Source organism: Cucurbita moschata, unplaced genomic scaffold, assembly GCF_002738365.1.
Source record: "Cucurbita moschata cultivar Rifu unplaced genomic scaffold, Cmos_1.0 Cmo_Scf00072, whole genome shotgun sequence".
Taxonomy (NCBI): Eukaryota; Viridiplantae; Streptophyta; class Magnoliopsida; order Cucurbitales; family Cucurbitaceae; genus Cucurbita; species Cucurbita moschata.
The window spans coordinates 574,031-592,068 of NW_019268588.1; the positions used below are offsets into that span (position 1 = coordinate 574,031).

An 18,038-nucleotide genomic window follows, 5' to 3' on the forward strand; every position below is an offset into this window, starting at 1 on the left:
GGAGAGACACTGGGCCGGAGGCCCAAATGACACACGTGTGAGAGTGGCACGTGCGACAAAATAATATCTCTCTTTGTCATTGTCTGTATGGAATCGCTTCGGCGGCAATCATCATTTCCACAAAACCCAAAAGATAATTCCTTTGCGATCATATTCATATATTCTTTCTTTCTTTCTTATTTATTTATTTTAATTGTTTGTCGGTCACCGGGTATAGCCGGTAAGAGGTCGCTCTTGGTGGGTTCGTGTGGCGGCAATAGAGGCAAGTGTTACCGGTAGTTCAGGTTGCTCTAATCAATTTCCTCCTCTCCACGGGTTCGAATTCAACCCCTGGTTCTTTCTCAACTCTTCTTTCTCTCTCGGTCTTTGGAAAATCTCTGGTATTGATTCTCTGTTTCCTTTCCGATTCCTTTTGGATCGGACGGCTTGGTTCCTCGAAGGTAATCGATTCTCGTCTTCCTAGATCTCTTCTCTTTTCTTCTCTGTTTATACTTGGTTGTTCCACTTTTTTCATCTACTTCTACTTGTTTTGCCTGCAAAATTCGATTGAAACCGATTTGTTGCGTTCTCAAGGTTCATCTAATTTGTGGAAGATTGTCTTTGTTGAACTAATTTGTTGTGTTTTCTATTGTTTAGAGTCTTAATAATTGGTACTGGAGTAGTTTAACAACTTCAGCGAAAGAGTGAACTGAAGAAAGAGGTAGTAGAATTGAGGTAGTTGTGTTGACTCAATTACATTTTAGGTTTATTTTTCAGTATCTGCTCTGTTAGCGATTAAACTGTCGATTTTTCATGGCTGCAATACGCAGGAATCTGTTGAGTTCACTTTTCCTTGTTGTATGTAGTTTTAACTGTGAATTTCCTGTAGCTGGTTGATTATAGTTCATCAATTTTGGAGAGATGGCCTTTACAATTGAAATTTAGGATTCTAGTCTCTTTAAGGTCAAATATATACTTCTCGATTTGTTTGCTTCTGGATGTTCATCAATTATTACTTATCATATATGTATAGTGTTCCTTTGACTTTTGTAAGAATGGTTTCTAGAGGTTGCTTTCACTTCATTTCTGCACTTTTTGGCATGTATTTTATGTTAGATATCTTGTTTTATTGATCCTTGTCTGGACTGTTTGAGGTACTGATCTTTCTTATTTTGCCTCAAATTGTTCTTCTCGTGATTCTTATGCAAGTAGGTTGTTGTTGTTTTATGAACTATTGGACTTGTAATAACTTGGCGTATCATTAACACTGTAATTATTTTCAACAGGTATTTGCCTTGCAGAATGAAGGGGTCCAAGGGCAAGAGAACGTCAAAGGTCTCGAAAGAAGCTTTGAAACCAGTGGATGATAGGTAGTGTTTTGCTCATTGTTCCTCTACAAATCTCATATCTTATTGGTTTGATGAAATAAATCCTTGTATATTGTTAGGTTATGAAATAAGTGTTTTCCAGCTAGTTTAATGAGTTCTATTGATGTGTAATATCCACATACTTGGTGGTGTACACAGTGTTTACAGGAATTTTGTAGTGACGGATCATAAATATATCTAATTCTTTACAGAAAGGTTGGGAAGCGAAAGGCTGCTGTCAAGGCCGATAAGGGAATCAAACGACCAACAAAGAAAGATTTGAAGGCCAAGAAAGATCCCAACAAACCTAAGAGGCCTTCGAGTGCTTTCTTTGTTTTCCTGTTCGTATTCGTCGTTTACTGTTTTGTTTTCAGGCTAAAACCTATTTGTTTGATTTCTTATTTGTTAAAATTTTATGAACAGCGAGGACTTCAGAAAGGAATACAAAAGGGAAAATCCTAATGTGAAGTCTGTGTCTGCAGTATGTGATCACTGAAATTGTTCTTAAGATTTACACAACTTGAGATGCAAATATAGGATAAATTGTTAACATTTGCTCCACACTTGCAGGTCGGAAAAGCTGGAGGACAGAAGTGGAAATCCTTGAGTCAGTCTGTAAGTAATATTGTGTATTACATATAAATGGAAGCAGGCGAACTCTTTATCTTGCCTTTTGGATTTATCAGTTTTTTACTGGTTGGGTTTTTCTCATTTAATGCCTTACTCACGTAAAAGGAAAGAGCACCATATGAAGCCAAGGCGGCAAAGAGGAAGGCCGAATATGAAAAGCTTATGAAGGCATATGACAAGAAGGTAGGTGTGGTGCTCTGTTTTTTTGTGTATCGATCATGTTATAAGGCAACGTGACCACTAAGGTAGCGTGCTTATACTTATACACCCTTTTATCTGGGAATAGGCTAGCGCAGCAGAGGACGAAGAATCGGAGAGGTCGAAATCTGAAGTGAATGACGAGGATGAGGCCAGTGAGGAGGTATTTTTGACATATAATACGCAAATGGCTTCAGTGCCTGTATGAAGACTGTTTGCGTGCATTTCAATTCATAATAAGCAAATTAAGATTATAGGGTATTCTGTATGTGTACATTAATGAAATTATGAGTAGCAACCTGAGCAGAGAAGTTAAAGGTTAGAGGTCAGAGGTTCGACCTCCCACAGGTCACCTTCCTTTCCTGTATCTAAATTATGTTAATTACTCAATTATTTGCAGGAGCATGAAGAGGATGATGACAACACTGAGGAAGATGATGACGACAACGAGGAAGACGATGACTAAACTGAAAGCATCTTTCTGACAATTGGAAGGCCGATCGAGGGAGGGATCAGGTCAATGTATGTCCATATGTTTAGAATTTGCGTGCTTTCTGTTCTTTTGTGTGTGCAAAATGGGAAATGTCCTATGCCACTTCCGTGATATCTCTTCTTCCTTACTGTTTAAATGGTCTTCTCCACTCGCATCGCTTTTGTGATATACATTGTTAAAATCTTTCTGGGGTGTTCTGGCCTTTGATAACCAACATAAAATTGTCAAATACATCCTTTTGAAAGCTGTACTTAACTTTCATAAATAGTTCTTAAATCCTCATAATCAGTCTTATCATTGAGGCTATTTATTGTTATTACAACGGTTAAAACTAAATAAAATCATTCCAACTTCCTTTGCTAAATTTTTTAATTTAATCTAAATACTCTCTATATTAACAATTATTATTTATAGAAAATGATGTGTACTTCTCTTTAAACACATTTCAAAAGAGACTGCTCACTAAAATTTCTCAAAACATATATACATCATCTCTTACAATAAAAAAAATGAGACAAGAATGGTAAGTAATACCTAAACTTTTTGTACTTATTAGATGCATACAAAACAAAATGTTTGTCTAATAACTTGCGTATACATGGACAACAACAAAAGCAAGTATATATGGTAGGGGAAATCCCGTTTCCATCCTCAACTAGAATGCAAGAATTCTAATTTGTAGGTTAATGATATATGTTTTAATCAATTGAGTTTATGTTCAAGTCGGTGATATTAGATATTTTTAAATTTTAAAGGCTTATTAGACTCGACAATAAAGTTGATGCTATAAATTCGTAATTTAACAAAAAGAAAATGGGATGAGGCATCGAATTAGGTCACACAAAATTGGCCAAGACCATATTTCCAAGAAATAGGGTTCTGAAAAGATCTCAATACTGATATCGTTTCCTATCAAAATAGGGACATATATGGTCGGCACCTATGCCCCTAGTATTTCATCCATGGCACCTATGCCAATCCTAATTCTTCCTTCTAACCAATAATTCTTCCTTAGACTTGTTATTAAGAATTTGGTCGACGAAATTTAGAGGGGTAGAGGTAGGATCTTGATTTTAAGGGTAATAGTAGAGATGCAGAAACTTTTCAAATTTATGAACCCTTGAAACCTCAAAGGTCCAAGAAGTACAAGATTAATTAACAAAAATCGATTAAGACGTTGTTTGGTACCTTCAAACTCAATTGATGTGTATCCCATCCACCTCCCTCCAACAGTTGCATAAAGTCATTAAACTTGTCTTCCATTTCCGATAGGCTTCGTGCAAGCTGATCGACAACGCCCTCTGTGCTATCCCAGTGCTTGTCCAGCCAGTAAGTCTGCCAAATACTTCGTAAGACTGACATGCTAGAGGCACCCACCTGTAAAGAAGTTTTTAGGAGTTGGCCACTAGCCAGTACATTACAAGCAAATAATCCTCAAAATTTTCCATGAGAATTGGTTTCTTGAATACCTTAAAGGAAACAAATACTTTTAAGTCTTTGCCTTGTGAGTTCAGCATGAGGATGTATTTCTCATTGGCATATAATTTCAGAAGTTTCATAACCTACGCAGGGAAAATAGTTCAATTGATGCTTTTCTTGACAAATGATGGAATGGTAAATGCAGCTATCATCATAAACCAAACCAAACCAAACCAAACCACCCCACTTTTAAGACCTCAAGCAACATTTCAAGTTGCTTTCCATCTGTGTTGTACATTCTACAAAAGAAAATTTGGCACGAATAAACTGAAGCTAATCGATGTGGAAGGGGAGCGAGGAGTAGAAGAATACCGTGGAAGATGATCTTTCACCACCCATCATCACCTCCAATGATACACCAAAGATAATTGATGGCCTGGTAAACCTTTCCCACACTAATATGTTCTCTTGGCTGTTGCAGTCAACTGTTCCTGAAAGAAAGCTACTGACATGTCGATCATACTTGTGGTGTGTATAATAAATAACGTGCCGGTGCAGGAGAAAAAAAATGAGGCAACCAAAAAGCATTTGAAAACCAAATGTCGATGTCAACAATAGACTAGAAGAAAAGAAACAATGTGACAATTATAGAATTAATCATCGAAACAGCGAATATTACCAAATAGAAACGGTGAAAACAAGAGGGGGAAAAAAAAGAACGGGCATACTAAAGGGGAGGGGACAATTTCAAGGGTTTTCCAGAAAAATGGCACAGGCGTGTAAAGAAAGAGTCAATGATAAATTAACAAAAGCAAGATCCAGCCACAATGCATCATTCTTTCATATCATAATATATTCATACACAGCTAAAAGACCCCTCACCATCTGCCAATAAATAAATAACCATTATATTAAAAAAGATACCACAACAATCTCTATCACAAAATGACCAGGGTTTTTCAAAAGTGGGGGTTTTCTTACTTTTTTTAATGGTGGATTTTCCTCTTGATCCCTGCCTTAAAAATAACACCAAACCCCTAAAACGTCGAACTTTCAGCTTTTCCTCTCGAACAGTTCAGTAGCTATTCTTGCTCTCTACCCCTTTCAATTGTTCTTCATTGTTGCATTGCTTCTCCATCTTTGATGCAGGGTATATATTGTTCATACCGTCGATTCCATTTCTGAAATTTAGGAGGGTTTTGAAAACTAGGGTTGTAAGCTGAACCAACACGAACCATCTTTGAAATTTGATTAGTGTACAATAGTGAGGAAGTTGTCAAATGTTTGAAATACAACAAAAATAAAAACATGGCTAATCCATTGCTCAAACAATGACAAAAACCACTTATATATACAGATAAACAAAATTTGACAACTTCCCCATTTATTAGACAACAAACAAATTCGGAGACGATTCATGTTGGTTTGACTAACAACCCTAGTTTTCTAAACCCTCCTAAATTTTAGAAATGGAGTCGACAATATGAACATACCTTCAATCGAAGATGGAGAAGCAAAGAAACAACGAAGAATGGTTGAAACTGGTAGAAAGCAAGAACAGTTGCTGAAACATTTGAGAGAAAGACAGAGAGTAGAGAAAGTCTGAAGTCTGACGTTTTATGTTATTTTAAAAACAAGGGCAAAAGGGAAATTTCACCACTGAAAAAGAGAAGAAAAACCATTTTTGAAAAACCAGGTAATTTCTTTTATAGAGTTTTCTCTTTTCAGGTTAGTTTCAGCAATTTCCTCATTCTTATCTTTAATTAAACACTTGGTCAATTTATGCAAATCATGTCTCAAAATTTCTCTTAGACAACACTGACAGCCTGAATATCAATTACCTGGAACTTTGTTGTGCAAAATGTGAGCCCTTACTAGAATACGAGCACGCTTCAAATTTATCTGTTAGTAAAATAAAATAATAACTTAGTACTGAGATACACTTCAATGTATCAGGAGAATAATTTTGTTCCCATATACTTCCCAAACCAGAAACGAAACCTAACGAGTACATTTCTGTATGTACACAATATACAATGACTCTTGCCATGCCCTTACGGTGTTAAAATGCAAGACAGCAAGTGATTGGTATCGAAACCAAAGATGCAGAAGTCGCATGCTTAACCATGTCAATGATAACACTGAATGTGAATTTACAAGTCCTGGTGTATCCTAAGTAGACAACAAGAAAGCCAATTAGTTCAGAAAATCATGCAGTCGTTGGTTTCGAATGAGATTACATTCTGAAAGGTACAATTTTTTACAAGACATACCAAGATTAGGATGCCAAGGGCGAGACCGAGCAGCTGGGCAACTACTTCCCAAACTTCTTCCTGATACATTGAAGTAAGGAATGAGTAGCAAAACTTTGGGAAGAATATCTGAAAATAATATGGAACATCTCTATTCCTAATTCCATTCCTTGTAATTATAATATGCCAGGAATCAGGAAGTTGACTAATGTGAGTGATCTTTGAATTATACAGTTTATGCTTTTCCTAATTGGACTGCCAAATATGTCCTGAGAAAATCTCATCCACTACTTCCCTAGTCTCTATACCTTCTGTTACATCCTTAGCAAACTTTATAACAATGAAAACCGGATGTTTAAATTTAGGATTCCATGACTGAGATGTCGAATGCCTCCTTGTGCCTCTTTGTATAGATGTATAGATAAAATGTGAAGACTTTTGCATCCTAAATTATTTCGATAGCAAAAATATGCAGTTTATGTATAACATAATATTCAGATATGAATTTTGCATGATGAAGACATTAGAAAGGATTAGTGTATACCTTTGCTGCTATTTCTCCCAAATTTCCTGAAATTGCAAAATGGCTTTGAATAACTCGAAATGAAGGATCTTTCAGTCCTCTCGCAACAGCCTACATAGTTTCAGAATCAGAATGGACACCAATTATTACTGTTGGCAGATGTTTCAAACTCCAATCATCAAGAAGTTTCCTTCAGTTTAAGAAACTAATGATAAATGCATAATTATCAACAACATGGTCTTTTTATGATTTTCTACATAATTTGCAATCATAAAACAGAAACACCACTAGCACTGTAAAATACCTTGATAAGATTTCCAAGAGAAGCCAATGGTAGAAAATAGCTTGGATACAGTGGAGTAGCAAGATCAAAGATGCTGTGCATCACAGGCAATTACAATTGAAGGTTTTACAATTTTAATAGTAAATCAACAATTCCGTTGTCAAATAGAGCTTGGAAAATGGCACCTTCCCCCACTACCAATCAAGTCTGCGTACATGCGCCATTGTTTTGGATCATCATCAAAAAGATTACCAAACCGTCCACCTGGAAAGGATGGCAACACTCACTGAAAAATTCAATATAACCTTCCATATTTTTAGATCTCTTTATGATTCCAGACCAATGAATAAGCGCCCAACAGCTCCAATGCCATCCTTGGAGACCCATCTGCGTAGTCAATAAAATAACGTACATTAGAGCATATTACAAGACTATAGTGGCATACAATAGTTTGATTTTTTTTTTAAACAATAAACCAATGATTACATAGGGTACAATACATGCCAAAAGATTGTGCAAAGCGTCCATTATTACATAGACAAAGTTCAAAGACAAATTGCTCACGGAGGATGCCTAAAGAAATGTTATGGGAAAACTTAGAAACCTGATGGCAGCAGCAGATGCAGCTGCAGTAGTTCCAGAGAAGGAGCCTATACCAACTGCCTGCAAATAGTCAATAAAAGAGTGGAATAAATACTGTTAAGGACCTTTTCTTTTCCTTCTTGCTAAGAGAGCCACTATAATAGAATGAAACTGTACTTTTAGCAATATTTATCAATTAAGTTGAATTCTAGTTTCTTAATTATCTACCTTTAGTAGACTGGATGTGACCAACGTATGGCAGATCCATCCAGTAACATTAGTGGGGAACTGCAGTATTATGTACTGCAAGTAATCGTCAGACACTGATTCTGCAATGAAAACAATATAATTGTAAGAGAGCAGGTATAACGAAATACTGCCGGAATTTTTTTTTGAGATATTACATTTGTTAATCATATGCTCATAGTCTCTTAGGTCAGTGATATTTACCCATCCCAAATGTTCATCGGCCACATGATGTAACTAGGAAGACTAAAATCTAGTGGGTCGGTATTGTTGCAGCCTTGATTTGAATAATATGTACAGAAATGAAGAGATTTTAAAATATCTAGATTAATGCAAAAGATGGAGAGTTTAGAGTTCCTTTCCTAATTGGTGGGAATCCAGAGACGGATAAAGAGGAAAATTTATTGTTCTTATTTTATTACTTTATTAGGTAAGAAACCGTACTTTTATGGAGAGAAATGAATGAAAATACAAGGATATACAAAAACCAAGCCCCAACCAAATCGGAGTCCAAACCATAACTACAGAAACTACAATCCAAAAAAAAAAAGGAAAAACAAACAAGATCAATCTCATAATTACAGAACGGCCTAGCGACCAACACTCACACGGAGGCAATAAATCTAGCCGACTCCCACACCTCCTTCTCTCAAAAGATTATTTTGTTCCTCTCAAGCCAAATGCACCACAAAATGACAAAGAAACTCAAGAACAACACTTAACCCTTCTCCCAAAAATGCTGATTTGGAAGCACCTCCTCCATCATAGATCTACCATCTCTATTCCTAGCTCCACAAACATCAAACAATCTCATCCACGGACTCCAGAGGGATTGAGCAAACTGATAATTCTAATCTTTGCTAGATTGATGTACGTGATATAGAAACAAAGAAGGTTAAAAGAGAAAATAACCCAATTAGAAAAACGGAATACATCTAATTGAATGAATCGACGTAGAAACCAAATATTCTGGCTTGGAAACATCAATTAACAAAAAAGTTGAACGAAGAAATTATTAAGTGAGAAAGGAAAAGAATCTACGCATTATAGGTACCTGGGAATCCCGAAGGTAAGATAAAATCTTTTATCACATCTGGAAGCCAGGATAATTTTGTTTCTGAAAATTGAGATCCTTCGAACCCCTTGGATGTCGAAGATGTTTGTTCGTCAAGAAAAGTTTGCAACTGTAGGTTATCATCTAGACAATACCTGTTCATGGAATCAAAATTTCCCGAATTGAAAATCTTGTTGAAGCTCTTGGAAGTAGAAAACGATGCAGTTCTCAAAGTATATAAACAATGCTGATTACGTTTACAAGATCATTAATTATCTCTATTATTCCTTCTTCCGGCAGTAAGTAACTCTCAACTATCAGCTTTATCCTGAAAGAAACTCGAACCTCTATCCTCAGAAAGCTAATGGCGTAGTTTTTAATTCATATGAAATGAATCTAACATATAGATTGCCTCAATAGAGTGATATTAACAGAAGTACAAAACCATAGCAATAGGAATGTGAATATATTATCTCTACTAAAAATATTTTTAGGAATTAGATAAACAGATACACAAAAAGTGCATTCTAAGGCAAATATCACCGACTTCTTCACAGCGCTGTTTCCGTATTTCTCGACTAAGATTACTCGCCGCTGGCTGTGTCCTCTGCAACAAGATGAAAATAAAAATAATACAATCAGATGGAATATTACTGGTAGCATTATCACTGTCAGAGTAACAAAAAACCGCTTCCTCTAAATTGATATTTTCTTTCGCCACTTAGATAGCAAGACATATCATCTCGGACATTTTCCGCTCAGTAAAGAAGGAAATTGATCAAGACGTAAAGACATTTCAGGAAGCAAAGATAGATCAAATACAAAACTATGTTCCACATTTTTTCATCCATGAAATCCACCAGTTTACAAGATAACAAAACGGAAGAATGCAAAAGAAAAATCTCGTACCTGCCACAATCAACGCCGTTCTTTTCATCGTTTCCTCCACCACGAAAGTCAGTTTGGTTACAGAAAATCTGACTACGACTTCGCAGTCTTCCACTGTGAATCAAACTCGAAGGTTCAAACGCACAAGTAGGAAATGAGAGCTGCACAGCGCTAGACATGCGGAGAGAAAGCGCTTTCAGAAGGCAAGCGACGTGATAGAGCTTCTTTCTTCAACTCCGTAGGCGTAAACTACAAACAAACGATTGCACTGTGGCAGAGAGATTCTGTTGGTGGTTGTCTGGTTGGTCATTTGCCGCGCGGCCATTGAGGAAGACGACCTCTCTATCCTATTTCTCCGGGCCTATGGCCCATCTCCTAATTGGACAGCAACATAGCCCAAATGATATAATGGGCTCATAGATTTCCACTTTACGGCCCAATCTCTCTCTATAAAATGATTTTTTAATAACACTATTTTCTAAAAGTAAATTGAATATATCTATTAATTAATTGTTTTAAACTAACTATTCATAAAATAGAAATAAAAATAAATTATTGTAGCCAAATATATCCAGTTGTTTTGTCATGCGGATGTTCATTGTACTCAAAAGATCAATTACAAAGACCAAGACAAAAAAAGATTGAAATATCAAGTCAAGAATAGAACGATGTGACAATAAATATAACTTGACATTGGAATTGATTTGAAGACTTTCTTACCGTTTTAAATTCAAAATTTGGGAATAAATAAATATAATGTAAAAATTACAAATAAATAATTGAAAAGATATATTGCCAAATAATTATTTTATTCCTTCTCTTTCGTCATCAAAAGTTCAACAAAGATCCTGCTCCGATCTAAGGGAGGTGCTGTTCTTGGAATTTTGGATTCTCTCATTAAACTAAAGAAGTTGATTAAGGCCTGTTTTGATTATCTTTAATTTAAGCGTTTTTAAAACAGCATTTTCAATTAAGCAATCTGATAAATAAAATATATATATATATATATAAACTTACACAAAGAAGCTGAATTGTGATATCTCATATCGATTAGAGAGAAGAACGAGTGCCAGCGAAGACACTAAGCCACAAAGGGGTAGATTGTGAGACCTCTCTCTAACATATGCATTCTTGTTAAGGGGGTAGAAACCTCTCTCTAGCATATGCATTTTAAAAATCTTGAAGGGAAGTCTGAAAGAAAAAACTAAAAAAAAAACGATATTTGCTAATGGTGAATTTAAGCTGTTATAATATGACTAACCCGCCATATTCGACGGTGGTTGTTGGAGTGGTCGCCAGGCGGAGATGGGCTACTACGGCGATGGTGGTGGTCACTTTTATTAAAAAAAAAGTTCAAACTAAACCAAACCGACCCAAAATGCTCTAAAAAGTTCAATATGGCTTCTCTCAATTGACTATGCACCTGCATAAAGAACCCAAAACCACACATTCTTTTGAAAAACAATGGCAAGAAACATGATTTCCTGCATTGTAGAGGTGATTTAACACCACAAACTCCTTCATTTTAGGATTATATCTGCACATAGCCTCAAGTATGGAACTTCAACACAAGGCAACACTGAACTTGCTATTCCAAACATTTTCGTTTAAAACTATACTCAACTCGAGAACAGGTCAGTCTAAGTCGAAAGCCACGAGTTTCTCAGACTCCAGCAGTCAAAAGAAAAGATCAGGCCTATGAAAAGTTCTTGGAGAATAGGATTTCCAGCTTCTCAAATTTCATCTCATAGATGCAGAAATGAATGCTTAGTAGAACATGATGTACTTTATCATTGAAGACATCTAAAACTAAACCATATGTTGGAACGCAGGCCAAACTTGGGAAACTAAATTAAAACAAGTTACAATTAAAGAACACAGCTCAAGAACAGATACTAGTATCTCAAAAATTTCTAGCCTAATCCTTTAGCATACACCAAAAATATTAGCTTTTCCTAGAGACGCATTTCTCTCAAAAAATTGGATATGCAGTAAACGACTACAGACACTAAACTGAGACAAACTTCAGGATCGTTCAATTACTTGTTTGGGCTTTCTTCTCGCGATTATCTTCAACTATTTGCTCGAACTCCTTTTTACTGATAGCTATGAGACCCTTGAGATAGTCGAACACCGTAAGCCTGATGCTGCAGCATAAGAAATGAAGTAAAGAATCAATAGCTTGGACAGTACATACAGACGGACAATTACAAACGAGAAATTAATTCAATCAAGTTGCATAGGTGTATATGACCATCAAGGGAAGTAAAGGTTTACTAGCTCATAGCTGCATGTGATGGTAACGCCAGTAAAAAAGCTTAATCACTCCCAAAAAATTAATAATAATAACAATAATAAAGAAGAAAGAAAGAAAGAAAAGGAGAGGGAATCATATTAGTATTGATCATCAATGGTAATCAGTTCTCAAAACCTCGGTTCAAATGGGCTACAAGCAAGCTTTAAAAACAAGGCCCCTAGATCCATGCCTGACTTTGGCATGGAGCAAATCAGTGGTGGATTATACATCATGGAACCATTATCCCTTGAATAGAAATTATGTCATTCAACAGATTAAATCCTCATAACATGGACTTCCCATTCTCAGAAACAAAAAACAATATCAAATAAATACTCTGAACTTTCAAATATCAAAATCACGAAGAAAATAGAAGTTTAAAATTCATGGCAAAAATTTATTGTGAGTGCATACTGCACGTTCAATTCAAGGGAGACAATAAAATGCATACTGGGTATAAACATCCTTATATGGAGCGGTGGAAGCATTTATAAGTATACAATAGGAGAGAATGCCAACCTACTGGCTGGAAGGGTTTTCAAAGCATTTGCAACAAAACCCCTGTACAAGCCAACGACTCCATCTTGTTCAATGATACCTGCATCAGAGATGTCAACCAAGATGATTCTTTCCACCAAATTTCAACTCTTTATATTAACAAATCAATGTCTATGCAAAGCTTTAAAAGATAAGTTTTATTCCTGCCTTCCATTTAACTAATGCCCATTCCATTACCTGAGAGCGCTTCCAAAACTGTCTTGTAAGGTGTGCCCCTCATTTGCATCTGTCTTCTCACAGTGTCCAAAGGATAACACGTTAGTGTAGCACAGGAAGCTGATATCAAGGCACTTAGTAGAGATGTTTGAGGTCTCTTTTGAACATTCTCAGGTAAAGATTTCTTCAATCTGTATGTAAAAAAAAAAAAAAAAAAAAAAAAAAAGAACTATTTATATCAGGTCTTAAATTCCATGCAATGGTACATAAGGAAGCTCCGATGAACTCACAAGTCAAACATGCAGAAGTTTACAGCAATGTAAGGAGCTATGCTAATAAGGGAAGGTCCAAGACCATAGTAGAATGATGCAATGCCTTCCTCTTTTAGCATATTCAAGGCAACCTGAAAATGATACAGTTTTCATCTTGATATGGAATTTAACTCTAATAATTGGAACAGGTTAGTTTACCTCAGACATAGTTCGATAACCTGGTTCAACTGCCAACCGTAATCTTAGTACATCTAGTGGGTATGTAATCTACAAGAAAACAAATAGCACCATCTAGAAAAATTGTAATGATATATCACAATGAATGAGATAACAAAATGGAGAAGATAAATAAATCTATTTTTAACTCCGTAGGTTGAACTAATTAAAATTCTTATCTAATAATTATATCAATTAAAACCCTAAACTTTCATAAGTTAATTAACTTTAGACCTTTTATTACGATTTCATTTCATTTTAAAACTGTTAATGCTAATCTCCACATGTGTGTAAACTTTTGACAAAGATTAACATAATATTAGAGGAAAATGTTATCCAAATTGGTAGTAGCGGTTTTTATTAATATGAGCAATTTTTCATCTTCTCATTTTTTCTCTACTTATTTAGGAAGAATTACATGCTAACTTTTCTTCCTACCATCACAGGCTTTTGGGGAAAAATATTTTTATTTAGGCATTTTTTGAGTTAATTTTAAATGGAATCAAGTGAAAATAGTTATAAATAGTATTTTTTTTATCAATAAAAAAATGATAAATCTAATTTTAAGGATTTAATGGATACAATTATATTTAATAGTTTAGAATTTTAATTGTTCAACATGCAAAATTTAGGAGTATAAATTGATTTTCCCTTCATTTTATATGTATTACCAGAACATAGGCATTGATTTTTTTTTGGAATGCATGGATATCAACGTGAAGGATATTACTGATGTCCGAAAATACAAAAGCAGAGCATAATTGTGGGGCATTTCTTACAAAAGTAGATGTCATGCCAGCACAAGCACCTGCAGCAAGTCTTCCACGCACAGATAGCTCAACATCTTCCCCCTTAAAGAGTTTCTGTCAGTTCAGAAATTAGAAAGCGCATAAGAACCAAATGTAACGAAGTGGGTGTTATGCAACATTTAAAGCTTCCTTTTAGTGTAGGACATACCTTGTACATTTCATAAGAAAAAAGCTGGACAGCGCTATAAGGTATAACTCGTATGACCTGAAATATTCGAAAAGGAACTATGACAAAATCATGACTCAATATCTTCATCAGTACAGCAGAAGAAAGTCAAATTTTACACCACCAAGAACCAGCAGGTAATTTTAGAACAAATACCTGAGGGAGGTTGCCTTTCCAGTAACCTTTAACTCCTTCATTCTGACCTATAGCTGTTATAGCCTGCAGTTAAACGTAAGTTAGGACAAAACATGAAAACATGAGGATTTTTTCATAATGATAGAAGATAACATATGAACCTAGTGAACAACATAACTCCGAAATTAGTGTTTTTTTTTTTTTTTTTTTTTTTGTAGACTACCAATCTCATCAAAATTCTCTGTCATTACTATCAATTTATAATTGGAAATTTAGAATAAATTTGAGATAGTGTGCCTCTTCCCCATTCTCAACCGTGAACTAAAAGTGTTACCCTATAGAGTACTAGTCATCTGTCATAAAAGACTACTCATAAATATTCAAAACTACCATTTTCTCAACACATTGGCCTTGAAAAAGACCAACAACAAAAAATATAGATTCAAATAAAAATAAACATTTTTTTCCCTATCTATGCCACTGGTTTCTCCATTCTTAATCTTTCAATTGCCAGAATTTGGATCAAATATGTTCCAAGCCCACTGATTAAGATGTTGAAATCCTCTAAAACAAACGTCACAAGAGTCGATTTAACTAGGATTGAAAAGGGGTCTTCCATGCTCTCTTTAGGAGATAAGAATAGGACAATGGTCCTAAATGAGTTTCGTCACTGCAAATTGGCAATACCAAGTGGCAATAATCCACGGATTTCAACATGCAAATTGGCAAAAAGATCTTCATTTTCCAACTAACTACGTGACACCCTAAAATTATTCCTAATGTTCATCGTCTACTTGCTACGTTTTAGCCCGAGGTGCTCCCAGACAACATTAGGCTTGACTATTTGAAAGTTTTAAGCCATAAATTCTAGCAATCCCACAAGTATCGTCACGTTATAATGCTACAAGTCTACAACAGCTAATGGGGCAACGCAAGAGGATCAATAACGTGTGAGAAACTCTGCCTCCAAAGCTATAAACAACAACCATCCTTAACCATACCTCGATGAAACCAATTGCTTTCTTAGTGCCTTCTTGCGCTACTCGTACACCATGAGTCTGCAAGTAAGGAAAAAAAAAAAAAAAATCGAACTATCAAGTGAAAATTTAATATAAAATGATAGCACGGGGTTCTATGTTCAAGTAACCCATGCTCTTCTTATCTCACTACGCATTAGTAGCCCACATATTAAGATTCTAAGACCTCAAACATTTAACTCTATGTAACCCCAACTCAAATAAAATTATGTTCCACAAGAATGAACTCAACAAAAGCAAATAGTTTCGAATTGGTCAATTTTGCAAGACAGTAGAAAATTAGCAGTTCCGTTTCGTCATGCAAGAAGCAATTCCATAATCAGGTCAAACAGGCTCTGGAATTAAAAAAATTAGGCGTACAGGATACAATTGACGGTGCTAATATGAGACAAACCTTATTCAAGAACGAGCAAAAAGATGAACTAAACAAAGACAGAAAACAACGACGCCATTAGCCTCGAAGATAACCGCAAGCAAAACATAAAAACAGTTCATAAAAAACCTGCATAAGAAGCTTGATGCGGTCGAGAGGAGCCGTCATAGTCTTCGCAGAAGCACCGGCGATGGCGGCTGCGGTAAAGACCGCGGCCTTGTCGGGCACCAAACCAAGTAAAGCCTGTGGATGCGTCAGTAGCTGAGACAGAGACGGAGCGAACTCGTGTTGGTCTCTCTTTTCCACAACCGAAACGCACGCAAATTTGCATCGAAGGCGAGGGCAATCGGCCACCGGCATAGGGGAGAGCTGAGCGTTATTTCTCCATAATCCATCGGAGAAATCAGGCGGAGATTGAAGAGAGGCTCTGAGGGTCGGGATATTCCGCCATACCAATGCGGCTTTGCCTTCGTTTGTCGCGGGTTTCGCCATGGGAGAGAGATCTGTTTATTGAAGAGGGAGCATGAAAAGGATAAGGTACGCGGGAGGGACAACAAAATGGAAATTTGTTTTCAATTTTTTGGAGCGATTCAATTGATATATCTCCTTCCAAATAAAAATAAAATAATAATAAATTTAAAAATAATGATTATATATCCACCATTATTATTTCTTTTAATTGAATTAAAATTTAAATATGCTAAACTTAATAATAAAAAAATAATCCACAATTTTCAACTTTAATTTAAAAATATGAACTAATCTTTAAACAAAGAAATAAAAAAATTACCTACTAATATTTTGTTTAAATTTTTTTAAAAATTCAAAATATCATTTACCGTTAGAGTTAGTATTACGTTTAAAACAACATTAATAACCTTTACCTTTACAAAAATACAGTTAAAAAAGTTCTTACTGTCAATATATAGATGAAAATCGTGTATTGACATCTCATAGATTATCTACAAACATTTTAATGTTACTTTGAAAAGTTTATGAATATTTTTTAAACGAGGTATCAACCGTAAATATATATTTTTTTTAAATAAAAAATTTGAACAGATTTTAAAACAAAATATATATTTTTTTTTGTTCAAAATTAATAATAAAGACATTTTTGAAAGTTTAAAAGGATTTTTTTTAAGACAAAGTGCAAAATTGAATAGTATTTTGATTAAAAATTAAATTAATATAAAATTTTATGTTTTTGGAGGATGTTTTTATACCATAATAAATAATTAATTTTAAATAATTAGAAGCATATTTTGGAGTAATTTTAAATACGAAAAAGTGGTTTTAAACCATGGTGGTATTGAATTAGATATAAGATATCTAAGAATTCCACCCCAACCAACTCAAATAAGGATATATAATAGAGTCATCTTTTTATTAATTAAAATTACAATCATCTTTATCAACAATCTATCCAATAAATACACCTTTCCGGATGCATTTGTGCGCTATGAGTTTGCTTGTAAATTTTAAATGGTTCCATTTTGGCCAATTGATCACACTAAGGATCTCTAAATAATTATTCCCTCCAAAATAAGAATATTGGAACATTGAGTATATATATATATATATATGACACTAGTGCTCAACTAAATATAATACTTAAAAGATATAAAAACTAAAACTCAGTAGTTAAGTAATTTCCAACCTAGTTTATAACAGATCAAAATAAATAAATAAAAATTTGCACGAGGTCTGAAAATTCTGGCGACCGACAGAATTTTCGGATTCCCATGACCACGACCCATAGAATGCCCACATAGAGCAAGTATACGTTGTGTGTAGCTGTCACTACTGTTAGAAAAGAAATTCGAAAACCGAGTTTTTGAGAAAACGAGATCTACCTCCACGGACTTCCAAAAACTACGAAACTTCGAAAAATGCCGCGGAGAGGAGAGAGAAAACCCATAAGAAAAATGTGCATAATCGGGTGAAGAAGAAGGATCCATTGGAGCTGAGTCCACCCGAACCGAATACTCGAGGCCCAAACCACCCTTGGTCCAACCCGCATTTGCTGCAAACTCGAGGCTCAAGTCCAGCAGCCTACACTGATTCAGCCCGCAGACGCGACCTGCACCCACTCTCCAACCAAAA

The 18,038-nt window shown here is 35.3% G+C and overlaps 3 protein-coding genes across 6 annotated transcripts; 1 reads left to right on the forward strand and 2 right to left on the reverse strand.

Annotated features, from left to right (window-relative positions):
- The first annotated feature begins 240 nt into the window (after positions 1–240).
- On the forward strand, positions 241–2,917 carry LOC111438214 (high mobility group B protein 1-like). 3 transcript variants are annotated; one of them, XM_023076175.1, is made up of 9 exons: positions 241–440; positions 637–714; positions 1,266–1,349; positions 1,559–1,687; positions 1,770–1,827; positions 1,917–1,961; positions 2,082–2,159; positions 2,263–2,337; positions 2,575–2,917. In XM_023076175.1, the coding sequence occupies exons 3-9, from the start codon at positions 1,282–1,284 to the stop codon at positions 2,638–2,640; spliced, it is 519 nt and encodes a 172-aa protein (XP_022931943.1). In that variant the 5' UTR covers positions 241–440; positions 637–714; positions 1,266–1,281; the 3' UTR covers positions 2,641–2,917. The 3 variants fall into 3 exon arrangements, with proteins under 3 accessions (XP_022931943.1, XP_022931942.1, XP_022931941.1); XM_023076174.1 differs by having other exon boundaries at positions 637–700; XM_023076173.1 differs by lacking the exon at positions 637–714 and having other exon boundaries at positions 244–440.
- Positions 2,918–3,734: 817 nt separating this feature from the next.
- On the reverse strand, positions 3,735–10,220 carry LOC111438116 (protein root UVB sensitive 5). 2 transcript variants are annotated; one of them, XM_023076050.1, is made up of 15 exons: positions 9,936–10,220; positions 9,574–9,633; positions 9,027–9,181; positions 7,955–8,055; positions 7,749–7,807; positions 7,485–7,531; positions 7,330–7,408; positions 7,166–7,238; positions 6,883–6,972; positions 6,360–6,419; positions 6,145–6,258; positions 5,928–5,988; positions 4,459–4,577; positions 4,137–4,229; positions 3,735–4,044 (listed from the first exon to the last, which is right to left on the reverse strand). In XM_023076050.1, exons 1-15 carry the CDS (start codon positions 10,091–10,093, stop codon positions 3,823–3,825), a joined length of 1,491 nt encoding a protein of 496 aa, XP_022931818.1. In that variant the 5' UTR covers positions 10,094–10,220; the 3' UTR covers positions 3,735–3,822. The 2 variants fall into 2 exon arrangements, with proteins under 2 accessions (XP_022931818.1, XP_022931819.1); XM_023076051.1 differs by having other exon boundaries at positions 9,027–9,354; positions 9,936–9,953.
- A 1,419-nt stretch (positions 10,221–11,639) lies between these two features.
- On the reverse strand, positions 11,640–16,513 carry LOC111438231 (probable envelope ADP,ATP carrier protein, chloroplastic). Its single transcript, XM_023076195.1, has 10 exons — positions 16,062–16,513; positions 15,524–15,580; positions 14,544–14,606; positions 14,370–14,426; positions 14,192–14,275; positions 13,395–13,463; positions 13,215–13,327; positions 12,946–13,115; positions 12,730–12,808; positions 11,640–12,061 (listed from the first exon to the last, which is right to left on the reverse strand). The coding sequence occupies exons 1-10, from the start codon at positions 16,422–16,424 to the stop codon at positions 11,950–11,952; spliced, it is 1,167 nt and encodes a 388-aa protein (XP_022931963.1). The 5' UTR covers positions 16,425–16,513; the 3' UTR covers positions 11,640–11,949.
- Positions 16,514–18,038: the final 1,525 nt, after the last annotated feature.

Bases quoted from the DNA above. Each gene is read 5' to 3' on its own strand.
- LOC111438231 (XM_023076195.1), bottom strand. From the start codon at position 16,424: ATGGCGAAACCCGCGACAAACGAAGGCAAAGCCGCATTGGTATGGCGG. The intron at 13,464-14,191 runs GTAAGAAATGCC...GTTTTCTTGTAG, and splicing joins CTGGCATGACATCTACTTTT to ATTACATACCCACTAGATGT. The intron at 12,062-12,729 runs GTTGGCATTCTC...CTTATGCTGCAG, and splicing joins AAAACCCTTCCAGCCAGTAG to CATCAGGCTTACGGTGTTCG.
- LOC111438116 (XM_023076050.1), bottom strand. From the start codon at position 10,093: ATGTCTAGCGCTGTGCAGCTCTCATTTCCTACTTGTGCGTTTGAACCT. The intron at 7,532-7,748 runs GTTTCTAAGTTT...TTGACTACGCAG, and splicing joins GCATCTGCTGCTGCCATCAG to ATGGGTCTCCAAGGATGGCA. The intron at 4,045-4,136 runs GTATTCAAGAAA...ACTTCTTTACAG, and splicing joins AAGTATTTGTTTCCTTTAAG to GTGGGTGCCTCTAGCATGTC.
- LOC111438214 (XM_023076175.1), top strand. From the start codon at position 1,282: ATGAAGGGGTCCAAGGGCAAGAGAACGTCAAAGGTCTCGAAAGAAGCT. The intron at 1,688-1,769 runs GTTCGTATTCGT...TTTTATGAACAG, and splicing joins AGTGCTTTCTTTGTTTTCCT to CGAGGACTTCAGAAAGGAAT. The intron at 1,828-1,916 runs GTATGTGATCAC...CCACACTTGCAG, and splicing joins ATGTGAAGTCTGTGTCTGCA to GTCGGAAAAGCTGGAGGACA.